Raw genomic sequence first — 24,605 nt, forward strand, 5'->3', positions numbered from 1 at the left:
TCACACTATTTTTTTTACTCACTTTCATACTTCTGCTTCACGAATCGCTTTACTATCCATTTAGTTTCCTGATAATTATGGTCCTCTGCATCAATTTTGAAAAGGTTTTCTAACTATCCAATCGAAACCATTCCGTGTCCTAGTGTCCGCGTATCATTGTGACAGTTCCTAAGTCTCCTTTAAGATATTTTTTTCCAAAATAACAAACATGTCCCCTGCTGTGGCTTTTCCTAAACCATCGGAATCGAGGGCATTTGTGGCGATTTCAGGGGTGCGCGAGTTGAAACGGCAAGAGAGGAGACATCACAAACTGCAAGAATCTCTCTCTCTCTCTCTCTCCAATTACGCTATGCCCACAACGCGAAAGTAATAAAAAACCCAGTTTTTTTCTTATCGAACACGCTATAATTTCTCGATTTTCTTCTTGTTCCCATGTTTTCTTCTAATGGGCCCGTTTCTTTTTCTGGAATCTGCAGGAAAAAACTCAAACCCAAGTCACCCATCAGCAAGAAGAGCAAGAAGGTGAAGAAGCAGCAGCAGAAGGTGGACTCCCAAAAGCCCAAGAAGCCCCCCACTGCTTTCTTCTACTTCCTGTGAGTCTATTTTTTCTGATAATCCTTTAATTTTTTCTTCTTCTCTTTCTGGTTTTTTCTGCACAACGTTGGTACCCATCTCATTGTTGTTTTCTAAAAGTTATATGGATGAAAAACAAAATCTGTAGTTGAAACTTGAAGAGGGACTTCGGAACCCAAATGGGTGAACTTTTCTTTTTTGTTCTTTCTCTAAAGTTGGTGTTGTCTTTATCCCTTCTTTTTGTTTAAATGCATCGAATTCTAAACTTTCTCAAGTTAAACTATGGCGGTGCACGAGAAACGAATTGATTTGCCACATATCCTTTCCTTCTCTTTCTGTTATCTTTTTGTCCTTTTTACATGAATTTGGGTTCTGCAAGACATAGCTCAAATTGCTTGCATTCGTTTTTGTTTCCTAAGCTTGTGACATATCAAAATAGGCGTAGTCTGAGAAATGGTCACCGTTAATGAGGGGTAAGACATATTTTTATTAAATTTGTTGCAATTTTATGAGAAGGAAATCAGTTTTTTATTCTAAAGTGGATTATATTTGTGTGATACGTACTCTGTGCTCCTTAAATCCGTCTGTTTCTGACTTCCTGTCTTCAGATGACCATAACTAGAATCTAAATCATGCGGAATATTGTTTGCTTGTATTGTTCATGTGTTATAATAGTTAGAGTTGAATAACACTCCTTACAGCTTCATTTGGTACTGACCAGTAACAACTGTTATTCAAAGACCAAAATATGGATATATTTCCAGCTCTAGTGTATCGTTCATGAGTTTCTAGGAGTTATATGTGAAGGTTATGCGTTACATGCTTGATGGCATTTAATTTTTTTTTTTCAAAGAATAAAAAGGACGTCCTAGGACTTTGAAGTTGAATCTAATACTTAATTTATATTGAAGGGAAGATTTCCGGAAAGGGTACCAAGAGCAGAATCCAGAGGTCAAATCAATGCGTGATGTATGCAACCAAATGCTCCTCTATTACTTTCTTTAAATTGTTCATTCAGCTTAGTAATATTGCTAATAGTTTGTATATTGTAGGTTGGAAAGGCAGCTGGGGAGAAATGGAAGACAATGTCATATGAGGTATGTTGAAATTATAGAAGATATGTTTAGCACCATTGCTTGAACCATTTATATATATCTGTGGAACATCTAAATATCCTTTAGACTGGACAGCCTGTCTTACGTGTTATGACTTTTTTGGGGTGATTCAACTTGGTTCTGTCTGAGTTCAGGTCCAAAATCAACATGATTTGCTGGATTTGTTGGGGTGGCAAATTTGAAACACCATTCTCATTTTTTCCAGCCAAATCATGTCAACTGAGACTGGAACTGGTATTGATTGCATTGTTTTGATGTGTTTCTCATTCAATGTTGCATGAATTTTTTGGAGTTTTAAAAGATAGAATAAACAAAGAAACTTCGAGACACTGCTGCCAAACCAGTTGTTTCTTTATTCAAGACAGATTGTAGTGATCAAAATGTTGGGAAAGTAACAACTGAGTGTTAATGTTGAAAGCAGCTGCCTGTTAAAGTTCTGCATATTGTTATTGCTTTTTTCTCTATTTTGATTGGAGTTTACCTATAAGTATGTTATGAATCATTAATGACACATCTGCACTGCACATTTGTCCATCATAGGTTAAAATTGGATACCGCCAATTGCTGTAAGTTTCTTCAGTTGCTCTATCTCTTATGCTTTCCAGGATTTTATTCACAAGGTGTAGTTCCATCCAAATTAGAGCCACACATTGAGGTCTAGAATCTAGATATGAAGCAGGTTTATCATTCTAGAAGAATGTAGTTGTTGAGAATTTAAGTGTTTACGAGGAGCTGTCTTTCTTGCAACCAGGTTTTCATTAGTTTCTTGGGAGAATATCGTAGACCACATAAGCCCATATACACTTGAAGTTCCAAATCCTGCCAAAACTTTTTATTGTATCTCATGGACTCTGATTCTATTATCATTTTTTTTAAACTGTAGTTTCTACCTTAAATTAATTTGTGATTTTCTTTTTATCACAACCCACACACACAACCTTTTATTACATATTACCATCATGGTGGAAATAGATATTCTAGCTGATCCAACTTTGGTTGATATTGTGTGTGGACACAAAGTAGATTCACATTTGGGTGGGATCTTGTTTAATCCTAGTAGTAAAAAGTGGCTGTGAGAAGCAATGCATGAAAGAAATTTTCAGTTTCATGTTTTCTAAGAAAGCTTCTTAGGAAGCGAGCTTCTAAGTTTTTTAGAAGCTTCTGCTAACTATGGGTTTGACCGTGTGGTTGGATCTTGATCATGCATATGCAAGTCATTTCCATTTTTTGAGTAAATGCCAGACAAGCCTGATTACCCCTGTTAAATAGGCAGTGCATAAGTGAAATGACAGTTTGGTGATGTTGCACCTATAGAGTGGATATGTTCTTGGTTGAGTGTAGGTTTTATATGAAAATTTGAAAATGAATGGTTTGGTTCTTGCTACATCACGTGGATATGGCTGTGAATACAGGGTTATGGCCATTTTTATGAAGTTTTCAATATGACTAGTATATAAGTGGACACGATACTTGGGACAAAATGGAGTAGCTATGTGACATAGGGATGTGGCCTACATCTGATTCATGTATACATGTCCAAAGGTCGAAGTTTAGGTCTGCTAGGCCCAGACTGGATCCGATCTCAATGTCAAAGCAAGAATGCTACACACATAATATAACCACTGCCAGAGTTCAACCTCAGACCCCTTGGTTGAAGTAGTAGGATTGCCAAAACAGCTGTTACACTATCAATAAAATCATAATTGGTAAGGATCTTATAATCTGTTGTTTCTGGGAATTGGGGATCTTCACAGGAATTTCCCTTCTTAAAGGGATATAGAAGAAATGGACTTTTTTTCCTTTACATTTCTTTTTCTATTTTTTGTGTGGAAAAGAGAAACAACTTTTTGAATTTTCTAGAAAAACTGACATTTATCAGGGACTACTTAGGAATTATCAGTAACTTAGATACCTAAATTCACAATTAGAAATACCTACCAGTTAGAGTTATCCCAACCAAATATTCGTAAAATGAGATCAAGGGATTTTTTAACATAGGTGCCTATTTGTACCAGAGTTACTGGAAGCTTCATAGAAAGGTGGGAAGCGCACTTCCCAGAAACTCGCTTTGAAACATGATATTCTTTGCTTTCGAAACTTGATGAGAATCTCGATTCTCCCTTGCTTCTCCTGTGCCTCCCACATGTTTCTTCCTTATTTCCCTACATGCTTCATATGCGCTTCTCTCACGTTTCTTTTCATGTCTTCCATGTGCTTCCTTTCACGCTTCTCACTCACTTTCTATGTACTTTCTCTAAATTAGTAATCATCAATTTTTATTTTGAGAAGAGTTTAATTCTTATATTGCAAAATCATAAAATTTAAGAATAATAATTTTTATTTTAGTTTTTATTCTCTTCCTGTTTGATTAGTATTTTGCTTCCCATTTGATCCTACATTACTTTCTTTTTTATTCTATTTTGCTTTTAAATTGATTCCTCATTTTCTGCTGCTTATAAAGTTTAAAATACCTCGTTTCTCACTTCCGCTTTTCATTTAGTTTCCCGCTTATGCTTTCTGGTCTGGTAACCTTGATTTGTACCACTTGACTTGACTAAGATGGGGTAGCATATTCACTGATAGCACTCATATTTTGAAAACATCGCATGATAATTTCAGTGATTTAGAGTAAGCCAATATTATTTGCAATACATGGCAATATTTTCAAAATATTGCCAAAATTGAGAATATTGCTATAATATCACGGTATTTTTGTGATATTTAAGGAAAAAAATTAATTTTTATTAAACCTACTTTTTCCTATTTTTTTGTTTCTTTTATATTTTAAAACTTGTTTCTTTATGTTTTTTCAAACCTTTTAAAACTTGTTTCTTTATTTTTCAAGAAAAATAATGTAATACTTTGTTATTTTTGTATCTTTTTTGTTATAATTCGTATTTTTTTTATTTTTAATCTTTCAAGATTTTCCTGAGGAAAAAATCTTATTGAAAATCTGTTCGATAAAAACCCTCGGCAAGAAATTACCATGAACGATACAGGTGAGTATGGATGGTAGATGCTCTATTTATATTAGATAAGCTCCATAATGACAAGCTGTATGTTTGGTACCAATGATCTTCTGTCTTTCTAGTATGTTTTTCCCTTATTTTTCTTTTCTCCTCTTCAAAATGGATGAGAAATTTAAGGGCTTGACTATCCTCACTTACCAAACTTGGGCTAAATTGTGTTAACCCTGCACATAATACCTAGTGTACTTGTTCAAGAGCATGAAATAGTTTAGGTGTCAGACCTTGACAATCAACATACTAATAGTTACGTTATCCCAAAGGTGTCAACTGGTTTTAAATTATAACCGTATTAATTTCATCTAATGATTGCGAGGTTTGTTCTTTTCGTTGTCTATTGGCCTCATAAACATTATGCCTCACCTGCCTTTACCCTATGATAAAGCTGATAAATGACTTAAACTAACTTTTGTTTGGCAATGTTTTCAGGAAAAGGTTCAATACTATGATATAGCCACTGAAAAACGGGCTAAATTTGAGGAGGCCATGTCTGACTACTTGGATAGAAAGGTAGTGGTTTATTCAGTTTTCTTTAATAATAGGGTTATTTAGAAAAACATACCCAGTTTTCTTTGATAATTCAGATTCATACCCAAAAAAATTGGTAATTCAAATACATCATTCATTCTTTGGTTAACCAAAACCATACTTGTGGTTAGTTTCCCAGGCTGATGACACTTTCTCATTTCAAATCTCCACTTTACCCTTATTAAAAAAATGAGCTTTAACCGTCCCCAGTTTTCTTCTTTATCCAATCTCCTTTCCTCTTTTTTTTGTTTTGCACTTCTAAAATACCATGTTTCCCCATCTTCTCCATTCATGCATGCACTGACTCTCCATCTTCCACAACTGAAGCCCACAAGTTCATGTAAGATATGGAAGGTAATACCCATGTGTGAGTGGGTCTCTTTGATCCTCCATGATGCTTCTTGAATTAGGCACTCTTCCGATGGTTTTGTAGTGCACAGGGACTTCAGATGTAATTGAAAATGGATGAAAAAAGAGGGAAAATAGGAGGAAACCTGCAATTTTCTGCAGGTTTACCGGTTGGGCAATCACCCACTTGAAAATGTCATTTTGAAAGCCACTCACGAAAACCCTTCAAGAATGTTGACTTTGATTGATCAAGACTACAGATTGGTGGAAGTCTTCTAAACAAATGCACACACACACACACACAGGGTAATGATAGTAAAATGGATAAAGTAAAAATATTTAATGAGAGTAATTGGTATTTCTAAAATTTACGTCTTGTGAGTTTAGGAATCCTGGATTGAGATATGTTATGGAAGCATAAACCACCTGATTGGTAGATGTATGCATTTGAACAACTAAACATAAACTTAAGTATGCATTTGAATTGTAAGTTTTTTTCAAGTATGAATTTGAATTCTGAAAATAAACTGGGTATATTTTTCGTAAATAACCATAACAATGTAACTTGATTTGGATTAATCAAATTTGACTAAATGAATGCATTAAAAAATGGCCCATCCAACTTACTCCTAAAAAATTATCCCTAGTCCATTAAGCTAATATGATCAGTTCAATTTAGGCAGCTCAGTGTGCATTGTACTGATTTGGAACCATTATCTTGAACCCATCTTATCTTTGAACTTGATTTGCACAAAAGCATTGTGGAACAGGTCTTGCTGCTATTCCAGTATGGTTTGTTACTGATGCTTTCTTATACTGATGTTATTTGAAGGAGAACGGCGAGGATGCTGCAAGTAGCGACGAGTCCTAGTTTGGTGTCTTGTGAAGCCAATCCTTGATATTACCTGATACAGATATAATTGTCAGAAGAGCAGTGAGGATGCTGCGATTAGCAAAGAGTCCTACTAGTAGGTGTCTAGAGTGGGATTGTGATATTTTGTGGATTGTCATTGCTGATGACTTTGTAATGCTTAGCATTGTCTGTTTAGTTGACAAGAACACCTGTAGTCTTCATTTTCAGTTTCTAGGAGGCTATGGCTCTGTCACATGGATACGGCTGCGAATACGGGGCTACAGTGGTTTTTATGAAGTTCTCAATATAACCAGTATATAAAGGGACACGATACAGGGGCGTATCTGTGTGAGATAGCCATGTCTGATTGTATATGGTTTCACTTGTTGGGTTCTAAACTTTGGGTTCTAAACTTCAAGAATCTGCCTCATCTCAAAACCATGTTATTTTCTATCTTTTTTTATAGAAATCTTCTATCTATTTAATGTTCATTTACGCAGAAACAGCAGGGTGAGAATTGAACCAAATATTCACTCTGCTCACGGTTCCCCTATCTCAAGATCTGACGAATGATTCCACTGCACTATTTTCAGCATTTGGGTCATGATTAGAGCACATACAGATGTTTCTTCTTGTTTTTGCTCTTTTTCTTGGAGATCAAATGCATCGATAGACTTGCTCTGCCTCATGAATAAACCATGATATTCATACACTACACAACCAACTCTTTAACCATCCAACAGAACAAAAAACTGGCTAAAATGGAGACGCAAGATGGGAAGAAACAGAACTGCTTTATTTGAGAGTGGAATTCGTCTGGTACAATGTCCTTAGAAGCAGATAAATAATGCTTTTATGACAACACAGCTGCTCTTTTGTTAGAATTGTTGACGTTTTGATGGAAATGTACCAAAGAAATGATTGTGCAGAGAAAATTCAATCATGGAAGGGGAGAGGTAATGCAAGTCCAGGCATGGCTACTCTACCATCTGCTCTTTTCTTTTTGTTTTTCAGTTTTTTATGATAATTATAAAGTTTATTTGCTATTCGGTTGTTTAAGCATTAAATGCATATTTTAGAATTTAATTGAACCATATAAGTCATTGTTTACTTTATCTCCATATTTTCATAAATTTTCTGATTTTTTAATTCTTTTACGATTTAAATTTTAAAAATAAAATAAAAATTTGATTGACCCTTGATTCAAATTTTAGTGACCAGGTCTGGTTTCGGATCTGGATTTAACTCCTAACAAATGGTAGAAATTTCAGCCAGGTAACAAACTCAGTCATTTGTTCGATTCTGTGACTCTGTCACAGTTTGGACTAAAACGAGATATTATTTGTTCTTTTGTTTTGCTTGAATCGAACTTTTTATAAAACAAAACTATTTTATGGACCGTATCTGCCCGAAGTACCTTAAGTGGGATCAGATATTCTGTTCAGATCCAACCCACTTGCACCTCTGAAATTCACGACAAGTAAATTTTTTTTGCCAAAATTAAACCAACCAAAATGATAAAATACCCTTAATTAATAAACGATACCAATATTGCCGTATGCAATACTAGGGCTGTCAACGGGTCGGATCTGGTTTAGACCCATCCACGCTTGAAACTCGGATCTGACTTTGAGGTGCTGGTACTGGTTCTGGATTTGGGTCAGATTAGAGCCACCATAAGAAAAACCATATTCGGTTCCTATAAATATTACAGAAACCAGACTCCGTTCATATCTGATAAAATAATATTTTTACATTTTTTTATTAAAAATTGTAGATTTTAATCGTAACTCACGTTGGACTCGGCTCTGGTATGAAATTTCACACACCTTAGCCGGCTCCATTTAGGTCATCCAGACCCAGATTCTAATAGGACCTCCTTATTTCTCCCCAAACACTGACTTTATCAGGTTGGGTACGGGTCGGGTTCGGATCAAACCCGACCCTTGGCACCATTAGTTATGAACCCCTCCATCACCATTGCACTCACCTCTCTCTCCCTCTCTGATTCAGGCCGGAAAGGAGCCTCATAATGGCCCTTTTCCGTCCGGCTATGTCTGGCCGGAGAAGGGCCTCTCTCTCTCTCTGATTCAGGCCGTAAAAGGGTCTCAGAATGGCGCTTTTTCCGGCAGACCATGTCTTTCCATGGATGATAGTTTTCTTTGTTTGAATTTCAGTGAATGAGACCCCTTTGTGATTGTTTTGATGTTGAATTTTAGCATGTTCAATTTGACATATAGTGTAGGGGGGATTGATCTGCAGTGCATGTTTTGATGTTCAATTCTGATATGTTCATGTTGACATTTACTATAGGAAGAAGATTGATCTGAACTTCGCTAAACCAGATACAGCAGTACATGAATCACCCCAATCGTTTCTTCCTTCTTGACTCTTAACTTGATCCGAGATGTCATTCATGAGAGGAGACCTCCTTACGAAGACGAGAAAGCTCGTAAAGGGCCTCTCCAATGCCGAACCGGTGTGGCTTAAAGCCATGGAACAGTAAGAATTTCCTCTACATGTTGCTGCCGAACTGTGATTTTACTTCATTATTGCAACTTTTCTTGGTGACCATTGATTGTGCAGGGCACCACCTGTCACTTTCCCTCGCACCGATGGTTAAGTTGAGATCACTCTTCCTGAGGATGTATACGTTAAGAAATTTTTCAGAAGCATCCCGATTCTAAATATGAGGATTCTGTCATGTTATTTTCTCTCTTCTTTTCTGGTTGAAAGGGAGCATCCGTTTATTATTGCTTTTGGAGGTCTCTACTTGATATGAATATTGTCGTTAGAACGTTGTAACTTTTAAGGATGTGATTGGATGATGTGCTATAAAACTTGATTTTTTTACTGCAAAACCCTAAAAACTTTGTTTGTTGCCTGGATGCCAATATATTAACCTGTAGATAACCTGGTTATCTATAAATTGTTGTTTGGGTGGCAATTATCCTAGTTTTGTGATTTTGTAACAAAATGCTTATATGAACTCCAAGATCTTAAAGCAACCAGTGAATTCATGTGAGATCTAAAAACAATTTCTCTTTCCATGTATGCCATTGAAATCTACTCATAAACATGTTTTGGTTGTGTAACATCTTGGTGGGTGGTAGGTTTTGCAATCTCACATTTTTACCCAGTTTTGGTGTTAGTACTGAAAACCAAGGTTTCTGACCTGGTTTTGGGCATCATCCAAACATTTGATAAAGAAATTAGTTTCCATGTTCAAGTGACTTCTTGGGTGCAATAGCATGAATGTTTTAGATTTTGCTTTCTAACTCTAATTATGAGAATGTCTTCAGGTTGTGGTTTTGTATCTCTCACTCATGTAGCATATGTACCCAGTTTCTACTGGTAGCTTATACTGGCATAGAACATGCATTAGTGGCAATGTTTTCAATGCCACAAACAAAGTCTATGTGCTTTCGAGGTTTGGTAGATGTAGCATATATACCCAGTTTTTACTGGTAGCTTATACTGGCACAGAACATGCATGGCGATGTTTTCAATGCCAAAAACAAACTGTATGTGCTTTTTCTCTTAAATCTTGTAGTGTTTTGATGAGTTCGCCAAAAATCTTTGATCTTGCATCAGTGTCATGCCTCAATCCATTCTCAAATCTCAGATAAGAGGTATTCAATGCATTAAAAATAGATTGTGCGGCTGATCCTAGTCTAATTTGGCAAACATGCTGCTCGATTTGATTTTAGATTTGGGTGTTGGTCTAGTTGCTGCATCTTCAACTGATATATTCTAGTTGAAACCTAGCCTAATTTATATGTAACATCTTATTTTATGATATCAAATGGCTCACTGTTGGGATGTGCCCTTTTCAACGTGCATCCCAGTTTGATGTGCCGCAGAAGGGTGCTATTTGTACATATGGTGCATGGTGGACCCTGTGTCTCCAGTGAGGACCATTTTAATCAGGCCTGATCTGAACCTGATCAGATTAAAAGATTATACTCCAAAGCTGATGTGGTTCTTATTCCGATCATGGTTTTACTGCCTTGAGTTAGGTTTGGGACCTCCTATTTAATCTAACCCTTTAGCATCACCTTATTTGCTTTATTTTGATATCTCCTTACCAGATGGAAGACCAGCTTGTGGTTCCATGTTATGTTTATTGGATTTCTCCTTCCTCCATGGTGCGCCATATTTGCATCTTTTTTATGCTTCTGTTTAAAATCTCTCTCTCTCTCTCTCTCTCTCTCTCTCTCTCTCTCTATATATATATATATATATATATATATATATATATATATATATATATATATATATCCTTCAAGGTTTTTGCTTTTTATATGTTCAAAACAATTTCTGCCTGATTGTGTCATTGCTTGTAAATTCATTTCCTTCAAGTTTCTTATTGTTTAAGATATTATCAACTTTAAATCTTAATATTTTACTGGTTTAATGGTTTTGATCCTCCACCAGCTCGAGTTTTTGGTTGGCGTGTGCTTGAGTTGAAAGAACAGGGAGTTATTGAAGAAGCAATGGCTGTAGTTGATGTATGTAACTTTTTTTTTAATATATGATATAGTTATTTCTGTTACTAATTTAATTGGTAATACTTTTGCTTTTTTATACTGTTCAATTAGGATATTTTCCATTGAGGTATTTCAGTTTTGTTAGAGCACCAAAGGCTATCATGAATATTAAATAATCACAAAAATGAAAATGTGACCATCTCTCTCTCTCTCTCTCTCTCTCTCTGTAGTTATTCCTGGAAGAATTACATTGTTGGATCCAGTAGCATTTGTTTTATTCCCTATAGTAGTATGTATCCAAATATATGTTGGATCTGGACAATGAATACTGTCATAAGACTCACAACTCACAAGCTTCAGACACAATTCCATCTGTCACCAATTTTTAAGAAAACGAATAACAGTCATTTCAGGTCAGAATCATAGGGGCAGGATTTACCTGGGTCCAAACTACATGTAGTGAAGAGTAGACACCTGTAGCTTCAAGCTATCGTACATAATTTGATGAACATCTATCAAACTCATTGACATGTCTAATTCAAACATGCATGTAGCATCTGCTATTTGTTATGCAGGTAAGAAGAGAGGATACATACGGTTCTAACATTATGTATGTGTGTGTGTGCCTAGGATCTTTTACTTTTGGAGATTTATTTTAGAGGCAGTGAAATTCGCACTGTAGTTTGATGCCTTAAGCCTTGTCCCATTTACCCATCTTAGTAGGAGCATAAAAAGGAAAAATACCCATCTTCTAATTGAATTGTTAATCAGGGATAAACAGAGAAACAATTGCAAACACTTTTTTCTGTCTGAAGTCGCAATTTTGCAGGACTTTTCCATGTTCTTTTGTATGTTTTTTGTTTCTCCTGTTTTTCTTCACTAGTTTTTGTCCCATGGCATTCAGGGGGTTTGAGATTGTACCATGATCTTCCATTGAATGGTACCATACTGTATGTGTTCATTAGGGGGGTCTTTTATTTAAAGTTAGACAATCCAGCTAACCGTCCCATTCAGGCTCTTCTGCACAGGTGCTGTTGATCAAACCAAATAGCACTTAGTTTAAATGTCTCCAACTTATTTACTTGGACATAGTGAAAGGGAAGAGTAAAGGTTTTCAAATCAGGCAACCAAGTTTGATGGTCTTGGGTTTATTTTCATTGATAATTTTAAACTGCTCCAGACTTCTGCTTGTGCAAATATAAATTACTTTGATGCGGATTCTCATTCACGTTTCCTATTCTCTCATAGATGGAATAGGGTGATGAGAAGAAAGCAAAGAAGTCCTATATCAGGCTGAAGCAAATTGCACGTCTTCAAGGAAAGAAGCCTCCTCGGAATCCATATCCTATTGCGATGAAAGAGATCCAATCAGAGGAAATGGAGTATGTCCGTGATCGCTTCACCAATCCCAAGATTCTCGAGATTGTCAAGAAAATGAAAGAAGAGAAAACTGCCAATATGGCTGAGAGAGGGGGTAGGTTCAGGGTGGATGGTAGCTCCTGTAAAAGTATCTCCAACAAGATACTAAGATCAAGACCTTAATATTCTTGATAATAAACTTGACACATATGCACAATAAGAACACTTTAGAACACTTGTGCACAAAAGCACAACTCACAAATGCACAACGGCATAAAACATATTGGACTCACTTTATTGAACACTTGGGCTTTGACTCAAAGCCATGAGAAAATACAAAGGGAGAGAGCCCCTATTTATAACAACCAAAAGGGGCCTTGGAGGGGCTCCACTCATAGACGTTGGAGCCCCTCCAACGGCCACAAATGTGACAGTTGGAGGGGCCCAACGTCTATTTGAGTGGGCCCCCCAAGGTACCTTTTGGTACTTAAAAGAAATAAAAAAATAAAAAAAATAAATAAAATTAAGTTACAATCACATTCATAAAAGTGAATGTGCGTAAAACAGAGGAAAAGACTAAACTACCCCTACGGTTAAACAAATAGAAATATATATTTTATATATAGAATAAGTAGATACATATACATATATATTAATATATGTATATGTATTACCTTATATATATAAAATATATATATTACATTACATGATTAATTACATAATTTAACACCCCCCCTCAAACTTAGGGCAGGATGACCGAGAGTTTGCTAAGAAGGAAGTTGAAGCGCAGAGCACATAAAGCTTTAGTGAAGAAATTCGTCAACTCATATTCTGACGTGACATATAGAAGGTCAATGACTCTTTTGAGGTATGTCTCCCGAACATAGTGACAATCCATCTCTATGTGTTTGGTCCGCTCATGAAAAGTGTGATTCTTAGTAATATAAATCGCACTTTTGTTGTCACAACATAGTAACATAGTTTGGTAGGCCCTTCAATTGTGATCCTCATGTCTTCCAGCAACTGATGAATCCATACAATTTTCATAGTAGTAGTTGTCATAACACGATATTCGGCTTCAATTGATGATAGAGACACTTTTTGTTGCTTCTTGCATCTCCATGAAATCAATGAGTCTCCTAAGAACACACAAAAACCAGTAGTGGAATGACGGTTATTTGAGTCACCTCCCCAATCAGAGTCAGTATAAGCAATTAATTTTAAAATAGACGAAGAAGATAGAAAAACTCCCTTATTTAGAGTACCCTTAATGTATCTTACGACTCGTAAGATAGCACTCATGTGGACGGATATTGGTGCATGCTGGAACTAACTTGCAGTATGCACTGCATGAGAGATATCTAGTCTGGTAATACTCAGATACATCAACGATCCTACAAGTTGTCTGTAGGGAATAGGATTAGAGAGAACACCATCATCAATCTTCATTTTAGCTCCTACTATAGCAGGAGTTTCACAAACCTTATCATCAGTAATACCTGACCTATCAATAATATGAGATGCAAGCTTAGTTTGAGACAAAAAATATCCTCTATGAGAGTATGCTACTTCAATACCAAAAAAATAAGTTAGAAATCCTAAGTCCGACATTTCAAACCTATCATTTAAAATTGTTTTTATGCTTTTAATCCCTTTAGAATCGCTTTTGGTTATAAGCATGTCATCCACATAAAGAAGTAAAATAACAATCCCTGCATTGGATTTTCTAACAAACAAAGCAATATCAGTAAAACAGGATGAAAAACTATTTTCTAACATTACAGAGTTAAACCTATCATACCAAGCCTTGGGGGCTTGTTTAAACAATAAAGTGTTTTTCGAAGGCGAAACATTTTTCCTTTAGGAGACTTCATTCCAGGAGGAGCATCTATATACACTTATTCATTTAGATCTCTATTTAGAAATGCATTCTTAACATCCATTTGATAGATGTTTCACTTGTTGATCGAGGCAACAGTTATAAGACATCTGACGGTGACCATTCGAGCTACTGGGGCAAAGGTTTCTTTATAATCAATCCCATATTCTTGACTATATCCTTTTGCAACTAAACGAGTCTTGTATCTCTCGAGGGACCCATCACTCTTAGTCTTAACCTTAAACACCCATCTACACCCTATTGCTTTCTTACCTTCAGGAAGGTCTTGAAATTCTCATGTATTGACTCTTCTTAGAGCTTCGAGTTCATTATCCATTGCGACTATCCATTCAGGACATTTTCGTGCTTCTTCGAAGTTTGTAGGTTCTATGTAAGAATGAATGGTGCTTAAACATACTCTATGTTTAGGTGAAAAAGACTCATATGAGATGAACCTAGAAGGGGTTTTTCTATGTCTTTCAGTCCTACGAAGGTTTCCCTCACTTTGAGGAGCAGTCCCACTAGCATCATCATATCTTTCGAGGGCACTTCTGAAAGTATTTCTATCTCTATGAGTGTAGGTTATGGGATCTCTATACGGTTCCTCATTGACATGCTGATGAAATGAAGAGGACACAAGACTGGTTTCATTATCACTTGAGTCATTCTGATTCGACTCATCATCACTAGTTTCATCACCTTCAGTTAACATATCAAACAGAAAAGAATAGTCTACATTCTCGTCATTAGATTCAAATTTTTCGAAACCACTTAGACTTTCCAAAAAGCTTATATTTTTGGAAACATATAGTTTATCATTTTTAATATCATAACATCGAAAATCCTTTTGAGTTTCGAAATAACCAAGAAAGACACAAGGAATGGCCTTGGGAGAGAGTTTGTCATTTTTATCAATAAGGACAAAACATTTGCATCCAAAAACCCTTAACCTGTTATAATCAGGTTCTTTTTCGTACAATCTTTCAAATGGGGAAACCTTGCTCAAATTTTTTGATGAGAGTCTATTTATGAGATAGACCGATGTAAGGGTTGCTTCAGCCCAAAGTCTTTTCAGAATATTCTGTGAAATGAGCAAGGTTCTAGTTGTTTCAATGATATGCCTATGTTTTCGTTCAGCCAACCCATTTTGTTGTGAGGTTTTTAGACAAGATTTTTGATGGAGAATACCATGACTTTCAAGATAACTTTTGAATTCATTGGAAAGATATTCGCCACCAGAGTCGGTTCTAAGAATTTTTAAACTTCCATTGAATTGATTTAAAATCATCATATGAAATGTTTTAAAAATTGGAAAAACTTTATTTTTATGTTTAAGAAAATATATCCAACTAAATCTAGTATAACCGTCAACAAAGATAACATAGTATGGGAAACCTCCTTTAGATATCACCGGAGCCGGACCCCATACATCGGAGTGAACAATTTCAAAAGATTTTGTTGTAAACATGAATATTTGAGTAAAAGATAGGCTTTTTATTTTCCCAAGAATACATTCATTATATACAAAATTTTCATTAAAAAGATGCTTAATAAAAGACAAATAAGAGATTTTAACAATGTAGGGATGCCCTAATCTCTTATGTCATACATGAATATCTTTGTTTTGAGCAACATTACAAAATTGGTTCTTGAAAATTTGGAGAAAATCAACATAGTAGAGGTCTCCTCTCCTAGAGCCTTCCTTAATCAACTTCCCGGACTGGCAATCCTGTATCCAACATTTATTAGAAGAGAATTTTATATCGCAATCATAGTCCAAGAGTTGAGAAACCAAAAGTAAATTTAAGTTTAGTTTTGGTATAAGACGAATTTTTGGAATAAAGAAGTCTTGTTTTTCAAAATTGCCCATTTCTTTAATTTCAAGAGGTGTTCCATCCACCGTTGAGACAAAGAATGAAAGGAATTTTTTAGAAAAATCGGAAAGAGAACAAACACTTGGAGTCATGTGAAATGATGCACCGAAATCAATGAGCCAAGATGTCTTATCGAGAGATGAGGATGATGACATAGCGGCTCCGGAAATGCCTCCTTTGAGAAGAGGTTGTAGAGCATCCATAATTTGTTGAAGGGAAAGATACTCATTTGATGAAGAAGGTCGTTCCTCTGGTTGGGATGCCATAGCCACAACAAGTATTTTCTTCCATTTGGGGTAAATGGGTTTGATATGCTCGGGTTTTTTACAAAAGTGGCAAGTTAATTTGCTATAGTCTCTTTTACCATATCGATCATTTCCTCCTTGACCTTGATTTTTGAAATGAGAAGGTTTGTAGGCCTTCATATTATTCTCGGGTCTTGACACAACATTAACCCCTTCATAATCATTTTGAGAAGAAGGTGTAGCAAGGATGATAGGATTATTCTTACTAATCCCCATATGGGTTTCCTCACCACTTAGCTTAGTGATTACGTCTTCGATAGAGGGAGATGTGAAAGCAGATAGAAGAGAGGACCAAATTTGCTCAAATTCGGGTCTAAGACCATTTAGAAAATTGAAGAATTGATCTTTCTCTAGTTATTTGTCTTAACTCAATTGCTTATTTGCTCCATTTTGGTTCGAGCATAGCAAGCTCGTCCCAAATAGATGATAGTTCGGTAAAATATTCTCGAATAGACAAGTCGTTTTGTTGAACAACCAATGCCTTTTTTGGAGGTCATACTTGTGTGATAAATCCCTTGAAGTATACATTTTTTCAAGGTACAACCAAGCTTCAGAGGCCTTTTTGAACTTAATGATGTTGGCGTTGATCTTGGTTTTTACGGATGAAAAAATCCAAGACAAGATCTTGAAGTTATTCATCTCCCACTCATCATGCTTTTTTGAATAATCTTCTAGGGCTTTTTGTCTATCTTCCCCCTCAAGAATCTTAATATCCCCTTTTTCAATGATTGTAAGTTTGGGTTCGGGTTCCGGTATTGAACCTTGAACGTACCCCCAAAGACTCTTTCCTTTGATATGGGTTTCCATATTGCCGGCCCAAACATGATAGTTTAAACCATTAAGTTTAAAACCAAGGGAGAAGTGAGAGTCTTTTTCACCCATTAGAGAGGGTAGAAAATAAAAAATAACACTTACCTTAAAAGAATTTCAAGTCTTTCTTGATAAAAGAGGTTTCTAAAATATTATCCGAAGAAGATGATCCACTTCACTCCAATAGCTTAAAGACACGTTTTTTGAGGCATTTCAAAAATGAAGAGATGCACGATTTCCCTTCTTCAACGAGGCTCTGATACTATATAAAAGTATCTCCAATAAGATACTAAGATCAAGACCTTAATATTCTTGATAATAAACTTGGCACATATGCACAATAACAACACTTTAGAACACTTGTGCACAAAAGCACAATTCACAAAATCTCACAAATGCACAACGGCATAAAAAATATTGAAATTACTTTATTGAGCACTTGGGCTTTGACTCAAAGCCATGAGAAAATACAAAGGGGAGAGCCCCTATTTATAACAACTAAAAGGGGCCTTGGAGGGGCTCCACTCATAGACGTTGGAGGCCCTCCAACAATCACAAATGTGATCGTTGGAGGGACCCAACATCTATTTGAGTGCCCCCCCAAGGTACCTTTTGGTACTTAAAAGAAAAGAAATAAAAAATAAAAGAAAAGAAAAAAATAAAATTAAGTTACAATCACATTCATAAAAGTGCGTAAAATAGAGAAAAAGGCTAAACTACCCTTACGGCTAAACAAATAGAAATATATATATATATATATATATATATATATATATATATATATATATAAAATAAGTAGATACATACACATATATATTAATATATGTATATGCATTACATTACATGATTAATTACATAATTTAACAAGTTCCACCATGCAAAACAAGAGAAATCTGTTACTGAATTTTCTCTTTTTTTCTGAAGAAGTTTTGTATTTGTGTTGTCATAGCTGAATACAATAAGCATGGAACTTGTACGCTGAGATGGACCAGGATATCAGAGAAAAGATAAACTTTCATTTCCCTCTCAATCTTTCAGCTTATTTATCAAACTCTCATATGATCTGCTTGGGAAGTGTATTAGGGAGGAATTGATGGAAACAACCTGGTGGGAATCTTGGGGAAATGGATCTGCATGTAATTGATTTTATTTTTTTGGACAACCAGGGAAAAACCGCCTCGCTCACTGGGTTCATGGTGTAATTGTTCCGAACAATTCTCATCAATAAAAAATGATTAGCATGCCATATTGATTTTCTTGACCATGTTTGAGAGTGGCAGAAAATTTTTAATGAAAAATTAATTCTCATACGGCAATTTTTTCATATGAAAATGAAAAGCATGATAGATTTGGCTGAAAATTTTTACCGCAGTTCCCTTTAGGTGGGAATATTTTCATATATATGGTTGAGTTCCCATGCCAAAAAAGAAAATTCACTTGTTTGAATTGGATGCATCTCATGTGATTCAAAATGCATGAGATGAAAATGAAATCATATGTGATTTAAGGTCATATGGTTTCAAATCAGATATTCCACCATGTGATTTTGACTCACATGAGATTCACTTCAAATATGATATCAAATCACATTCCGTTTTTCATTTATATGAGATTTGAAATCACGTTTGGTTAGTGGTTCAAATGAGATTCTCTCTCATTTCCAAATCACATTTGAATGCAACTAAACATATTGGTACAAGAAGAAGATATAAGATTCATGTTTTTGTAGGGATTCAAGTATCTTTGGCTCCATGGAGAGCGATCAATCCAACGATTCGTTTACCTCCAATCCTCAAGATCTCTTTTTTCTTTTTTAAAGTTTAAATCGAGATCTCAAATCCAAGTTTGCGATCCAAGCACTCAAACACACTAAGAATCTGAATGAGCATGTGCTTTGCATTTCAACCATCAGAAAGTATTAAAGCCCTACCGAACCAGTTCACGTACACCTGGGCCCAAGTCTGGCTCCAGCTTCTTCCCAAGGTCCCACCAAAAAACTGTACTGAAAAACAAGGCCAGAACCCAATATCACAGGTCTCATTTTGGATCGGTTTGAACCTCAATTCATTGCCAACCCTAGGTAGAGCACCTCATACACCACCAACACAATAATGCATATCTCATACTGGGTTGGGTCTGACCTGCTGCAATTCCCGATCCGTTGTACCTAATCGCCATGATCAAAGCTCATGATCTCTGGCGATGATAGATTCATCACTCATACCGGATCAGGACAGACCTGAATCCCTTATTGCCAATCATATGCATGGTCCTCCATGATCAAACCTCATATATCCGATTCAGATCCAACCCGCTTGCACCTATGAAATTCAAGAGTACACTTGAAATTTTTTGCTAAAACAAAAAATACTCGATAGTATCAACATTGCTGTATGTTAGTGTCACCTGGTTAGATCCACTCGGGTTCAAACTCGGATCTGACTTTGAAGAGCTGTATCGATTCTGGACTCAGTTCAGATCCAACTCATTATAAGAAAAGTCATACCCAAGTCTTATAAGGATTACATAAACCAGACCCGGTCCATACTCGGTAAAATAATTTAATTTTTTTTCACATTTAAAAATTGTCAGATCTTAATCTGAACTCAGAGTTTTACGCAATGTTGTCAGTATTTGGCCCTGTATCGTTTGGCCAACGATTTAGGTGAATCGGCGGATACTGATACTCAAGTGAATCGTTTTGAATTGGCCAAAAAATAATTAAAAAATATTATGTGTCAATCAGAATGTGACACTTATTAAAGCTATTAAAATCATATCAAAAAATAATTTCAAGTATTTTTTATATTTATTAAAAAATAGCTGATTCAGGGGTGAAGAGTATCGATCGATACGATACGTATCAGCCTGCCTATACCCACAGATGGTGACAACATTGTTGATGTCAGGACAGCGACCTTAAGGGCTTGTTTGATGCACATCTCCCACCCAAAATAGGATGGTGGGGCTGGTTGGGACGGTGTATAAAACATTCATTGGATGCGTCCAAGGAATGATATTTTACCATTCCACCCTCCTATTACGAAAAAAAAAAAAGAGACGAGGGAAAAAAAAATTTCAAGTCATTCACCTCTGACATTTTTTTCTCGTTGCCTCTCTCCCCTGACCCTGGATCTCCCCTCTAGCTCTCGGTACCTTCCGACCCCAGAACTCCACCTTTGGCAAGCATGACCACCGTCCGCCGGCAAGTGATGACCATCATTCCTTCGGCGATCCTCGACCACCATCCCTGTGACATCCTTTCGGCAAACAAGCAAGCCCCCTCTAAGCCTTCCCTCCGATGTCCTTTCGGTGAACATGCAAGCCTCTCGGATCTCTCATCAATCTAGCAAACATGTATCTCTCTCTTTCTCTTTCTTTTTCTTTTTTGTTGTAGTAGGATCAAAATTTAAGGATTTTAGTAAAGGATATTCAAGTATGCATAGATTTTCAGGATTTTAACCTTTATTTTTTGCAAATCTTAAGTGAATTGATTTTTTTATTAGTAAGGCCTCTCTGCATGGTGAGGCGGTCATGATACGAACATGAAATTTATGACAAAAATTCATCTTTGCATTTATACAAGTTTTATATTGTTTTGCTATTTGGATCCAATTTGAGATATATATTTTAAACAAAAAATCATGAATTTTGACAAACATTCATAATAGGATCCAATATAATACCTACCGTTAGGATAGGAAAAAATGGTTGTGTATTTATTTTTTCACAAGTTTTATATTGTTTTGGTATTTGGATCCAATTAAAGATTCATATTTAAAGGCAAAAAAAATTCATGATTTTTGACAAACATTCATGATTGAACCCAATATGATACCAATTATAATAATGTGATATCAAAAAATGGTATTCACACAAGTTTTATACTGTTTTAGTATTTTGATTCAATACAAGATTCATGTCACGGGTTAAAATCTATAATAAATATGTTAAAAATATAGATATTGGTGAGCAGTAACTTAAATCAAACAATAGACATATACACGGCCTCAGTAGACACTAACAAACTTTGGACTTGGTACTGTTGTTATCAGAATAGTTAGTGCGTTTTGTTCGTTCATTCCGACTAATCCATAACGACCCTAATTCCGCAGGCAGAGCCACCGCAGTTAGGTCTCTGATCCTGTTGGGTAGTTTCTCAGTGTAAATATACACACAAAAAAAGTAGACAAGGATCAAGCCCTAATCTGATATGAAAATTCACAAAACCATACCAGCTCCATATATTAGTCGGACCCTGTGAATTCAACCCGGATTCGAATAGAACCTCCTTTTTAGCACCAAACCCTGACGAGGTCGGGGTCAGGGTTTTGGGGAGATGGAGAAGGGAGAGGCGTCCGAAGCGATGACGGCCAATGCCCGAGATGCGAATCCGGCAACGAATCCGGTGTCCTTCGCCATGAAGCCTAAGTTCGATCCCCTTAAGGCCCAGGAGATGTCCTGCGGGCAGGTTCAGTTCCGTAAGGTCTCCGTCCCACCTCACCGTTACACCCCTCTGAAGAAGGCGTGGATGGACATCTACACACCCGTCTACGAGCAGATGAAGATCGACATCCGGATGAACCTCAAGGTCCGCTAAATTTCTGGGATTTTTGAGTTTTTTGTGTGTGTGTGTGTGTGGGGGGGGGGGGGGGGGGAGTTTGGGGTTGGTCGTTTTTTGGGGATGGGGAATCAGTGATTTTCGTTCAATTTGCTTGCTTTTTCCTTTTCTGAACGTCCCTTGATTGGTTTCTGCGTTGTTGGTTTTTCTTCTATGTTTGGTGTCTCGTGTTTGGATGATTCTTCTTGTTTTTCCTCTATTTTCCTGCCTTTCAAATAGGTTTTTTTGTTCCCTATGGTGATTCCGAATAAGTGGATTATCTTCTTCTTTCTTATTATTTTTTTAGTTTTTGTCCTTTGCTTTAATGAAAAAACATCCTGAAGTTCATAAATTAAATTATCTCTTTGGTGTTAGGATAGCAAATCAGTTGGTACTTTCCTAAACTTGGTTTTTTGACAGAAAAGATGGCAATTAAACTTCTTTTAGCATTCTTCTTTTTTTAGTAAGGCTCTCTTTGAAGAGTGTGTGTTTCAAGTGGAATTACTATCAATGCACAGTAGAGAAGGATAGCTGTAATATGTTTATAGCAACAAGGAACTTGGATGTTGTGCCTATTCATCATCTTTGATACTTGTTCTTGTCTTTGCTTTGGTGGGTTTTCCTGTCTTGATTAATGCTTGAAATAGATGATGGTTTTTCTTTCTGGTTTGGAAGAGTAGCAGCTGATCTGGAGTGATTGTCTGGATGTGAATTTTTCAGACGCGAAAGGTGGAATTGAAGACACGATCGGACACGCCTGACATCAGTAACCTGCAAAAGTGTGCGGATTTTGTCCATGCCTTCATGCTTGGTTTCGATATTCCGGACGCCATTGCCCTCCTGCGACTCGATGATTTGTACGTAGATTCATTTGAGATCAAGGATGTCAAGACCTTGCGAGGTGAGCACCTTTCTCGTGCAATCGGCCGGTTGGCTGGTAAGGGTGGCAAAACAAAGTTTGCTATTGAGAATTCGACGAGGACTCGAATAGTGATAGCAGATTCCAAGATACACATTTTGGGGTCTTTCTTGAACATTAAAGTTGCTAGAGATTCTTTGTGTAGTCTTATTTTAGGATCCCCAGCAGGTAAAGTCTATTCGAAGTTGAGAGCAGTCTCTGCTAGAATGGCAGAGAAATTTTGATGCTGAACCAGTTTCTGCAGTCAGCAGAGAAATTTTGATATGTTCATCCATTTAACAAGTTGTGCGAGTGATTATGTTGAAGCTTGGATGATTGGTTGATTCTGTTGAATCGAAAGTGTCTTTCATTGTGGTGACACCTGATATCTGTAGAATATCCTCAAGGCTTCTATTATTATTTTTGTTTTCTTGCTGTGTGTTTGGCCAAATTTGTTTTGCTTCGACACTCTATGAAAGCAGTAGAAATTAGCTACTTGTCTTGCTGACCCTTCAGTATCTAACAAGCTAAATTCTTATATACTGAACTCTCCTAGCATTAAGGCCCCGCTTGGGAGCCTTGTATTGAGATGGAAACATCACTGTGATGTGTTGCTAAAATATGATTTTGCCAAAACGTGGTGTTGAGGATGGAGTAGCCTAAAACATCCTCTTGTGAATGGTGTTGAAATGTCGTGTTGAAGCTGCCAAATCGGTTTCAATGCAGTGTTTTGGCAACATCACTACTCCCAAACAGCAAAGAGCGTGAGAAGGGAAATCACAATACATCTCTGATTCATGGCCCTGAAACAGAGTCTAAAGCTCTGTTTGGAAACCTGAGAGAGATTATGCATTTGGAAAAGTGGTAGCTGGAAATCCACTCTTTAGTGCAAATGTAAAGGACGGTCTCACTTCCTCTTCCAAATGCATAAACTCCCATCCCAACTATTAGTTTCCAAACACCAACCATCAAGGTGGTTTGACCATGTATCTGCCAAATGCATAACATCTCATCCCAGCTGCCAGTTTCCAAACAGAGCCTAATTGTCTTTGGGACTGAATGGAGTTAATGATACGCCAATGATATAAGATAGAGGGGAATGGTGGAAGCTGCGCAAAAATTGCTGAGAAGGATCTCACACACGAGTTTATTTCTTTCTGCATGTTGTGGCTCAGTTCAATTGATCCATTGTGTGAGACAATGTGAAATGCACAAAATTATGGGATGATTAATTTTTGGATGCTAAATTGTGAATGCTAATATTCATTGTTGTGAGAAATGTATGTCAAAATCTGTTTGAATCGGTTGATTCAGATCAAATCAGCCCAAAGACGATCCAAAAAGGGCTGATTCAAGGTGGATTCAATTGATTTTTTAAAATATTTTTGAGAGGGTTAAAAAAATAATTTTAACATATTTTTATTTTTTAATAATACGTCATCTGATTCAAGATCGATTTGATTCACCAATGGGGGCTCCCACCATCTGGTAGTAGCAGATTGTGCAAGTCACCGTGTGATAGGACGTGGCGATTTCAAACCCCACTGGTATATATGGGTGGTTTAATAACTACCTGGTAGTTTGAACAGGCCTCTCTTTTGTTTGTGAAAGGGAGGGAGTCTTAATTTGCCCTGCTATGTTATGAAAAAAAAGTTTTGATTTTTTCATTTTTTCAAAGAATCAGTTCACCTAGTCAATCGATCTTAACAACATTGAACATTGGGGGTTATGTTTGTTGCGGGACTTAACCCAAACACCTTGACGCACAAGTTGGTGACCAGTAAATCAGGATACTGATTAGAAAAGTCCGTTCTTTTTCTTTAACTCGTTTGATTCATGTATGGGAATTACATTTGGTTCAACTGTGTCTGGAACAATTCTCTCTCTCTCTCTCTCTCTCTCTCTCTCTCTCTCTCTCTCTCTCTCTCTCTCTCTCTCTCTCTCTCT

At 36.5% G+C, this 24,605-nt stretch overlaps 2 protein-coding genes and 1 pseudogene across 2 annotated transcripts; all 3 read left to right on the forward strand.

The window, feature by feature from the left end:
• The first annotated feature begins 244 nt into the window (after positions 1–244).
• On the forward strand, positions 245–6,946 carry LOC149827048 (HMG-box (high mobility group) DNA-binding family protein). The gene is made up of 6 exons (XM_090020213.1): positions 245–366; positions 477–593; positions 1,485–1,542; positions 1,626–1,670; positions 5,144–5,224; positions 6,423–6,946. The coding sequence occupies exons 1-6, from the start codon at positions 350–352 to the stop codon at positions 6,459–6,461; spliced, it is 357 nt and encodes a 118-aa protein (XP_089876339.1). The 5' UTR covers positions 245–349; the 3' UTR covers positions 6,462–6,946.
• Positions 6,947–8,850: 1,904 nt separating this feature from the next.
• LOC149827049 (uncharacterized) lies at positions 8,851–14,799 on the forward strand (annotated as a pseudogene).
• Positions 14,800–21,479: 6,680 nt separating this feature from the next.
• On the forward strand, positions 21,480–23,073 carry LOC149827050 (uncharacterized). The gene is made up of 2 exons (XM_090019142.1): positions 21,480–21,751; positions 22,481–23,073. The coding sequence occupies exons 1-2, from the start codon at positions 21,500–21,502 to the stop codon at positions 22,901–22,903; spliced, it is 675 nt and encodes a 224-aa protein (XP_089875268.1). The 5' UTR covers positions 21,480–21,499; the 3' UTR covers positions 22,904–23,073.
• Positions 23,074–24,605: the final 1,532 nt, after the last annotated feature.

The sequence above is a fragment of the Nuphar pumila genome, chromosome 10 (assembly GCF_984573655.1).
Source record: "Nuphar pumila chromosome 10, dmNupPumi1.hap1.1, whole genome shotgun sequence".
Lineage (NCBI taxonomy): Eukaryota > Viridiplantae > Streptophyta > Magnoliopsida > Nymphaeales > Nymphaeaceae > Nuphar > Nuphar pumila.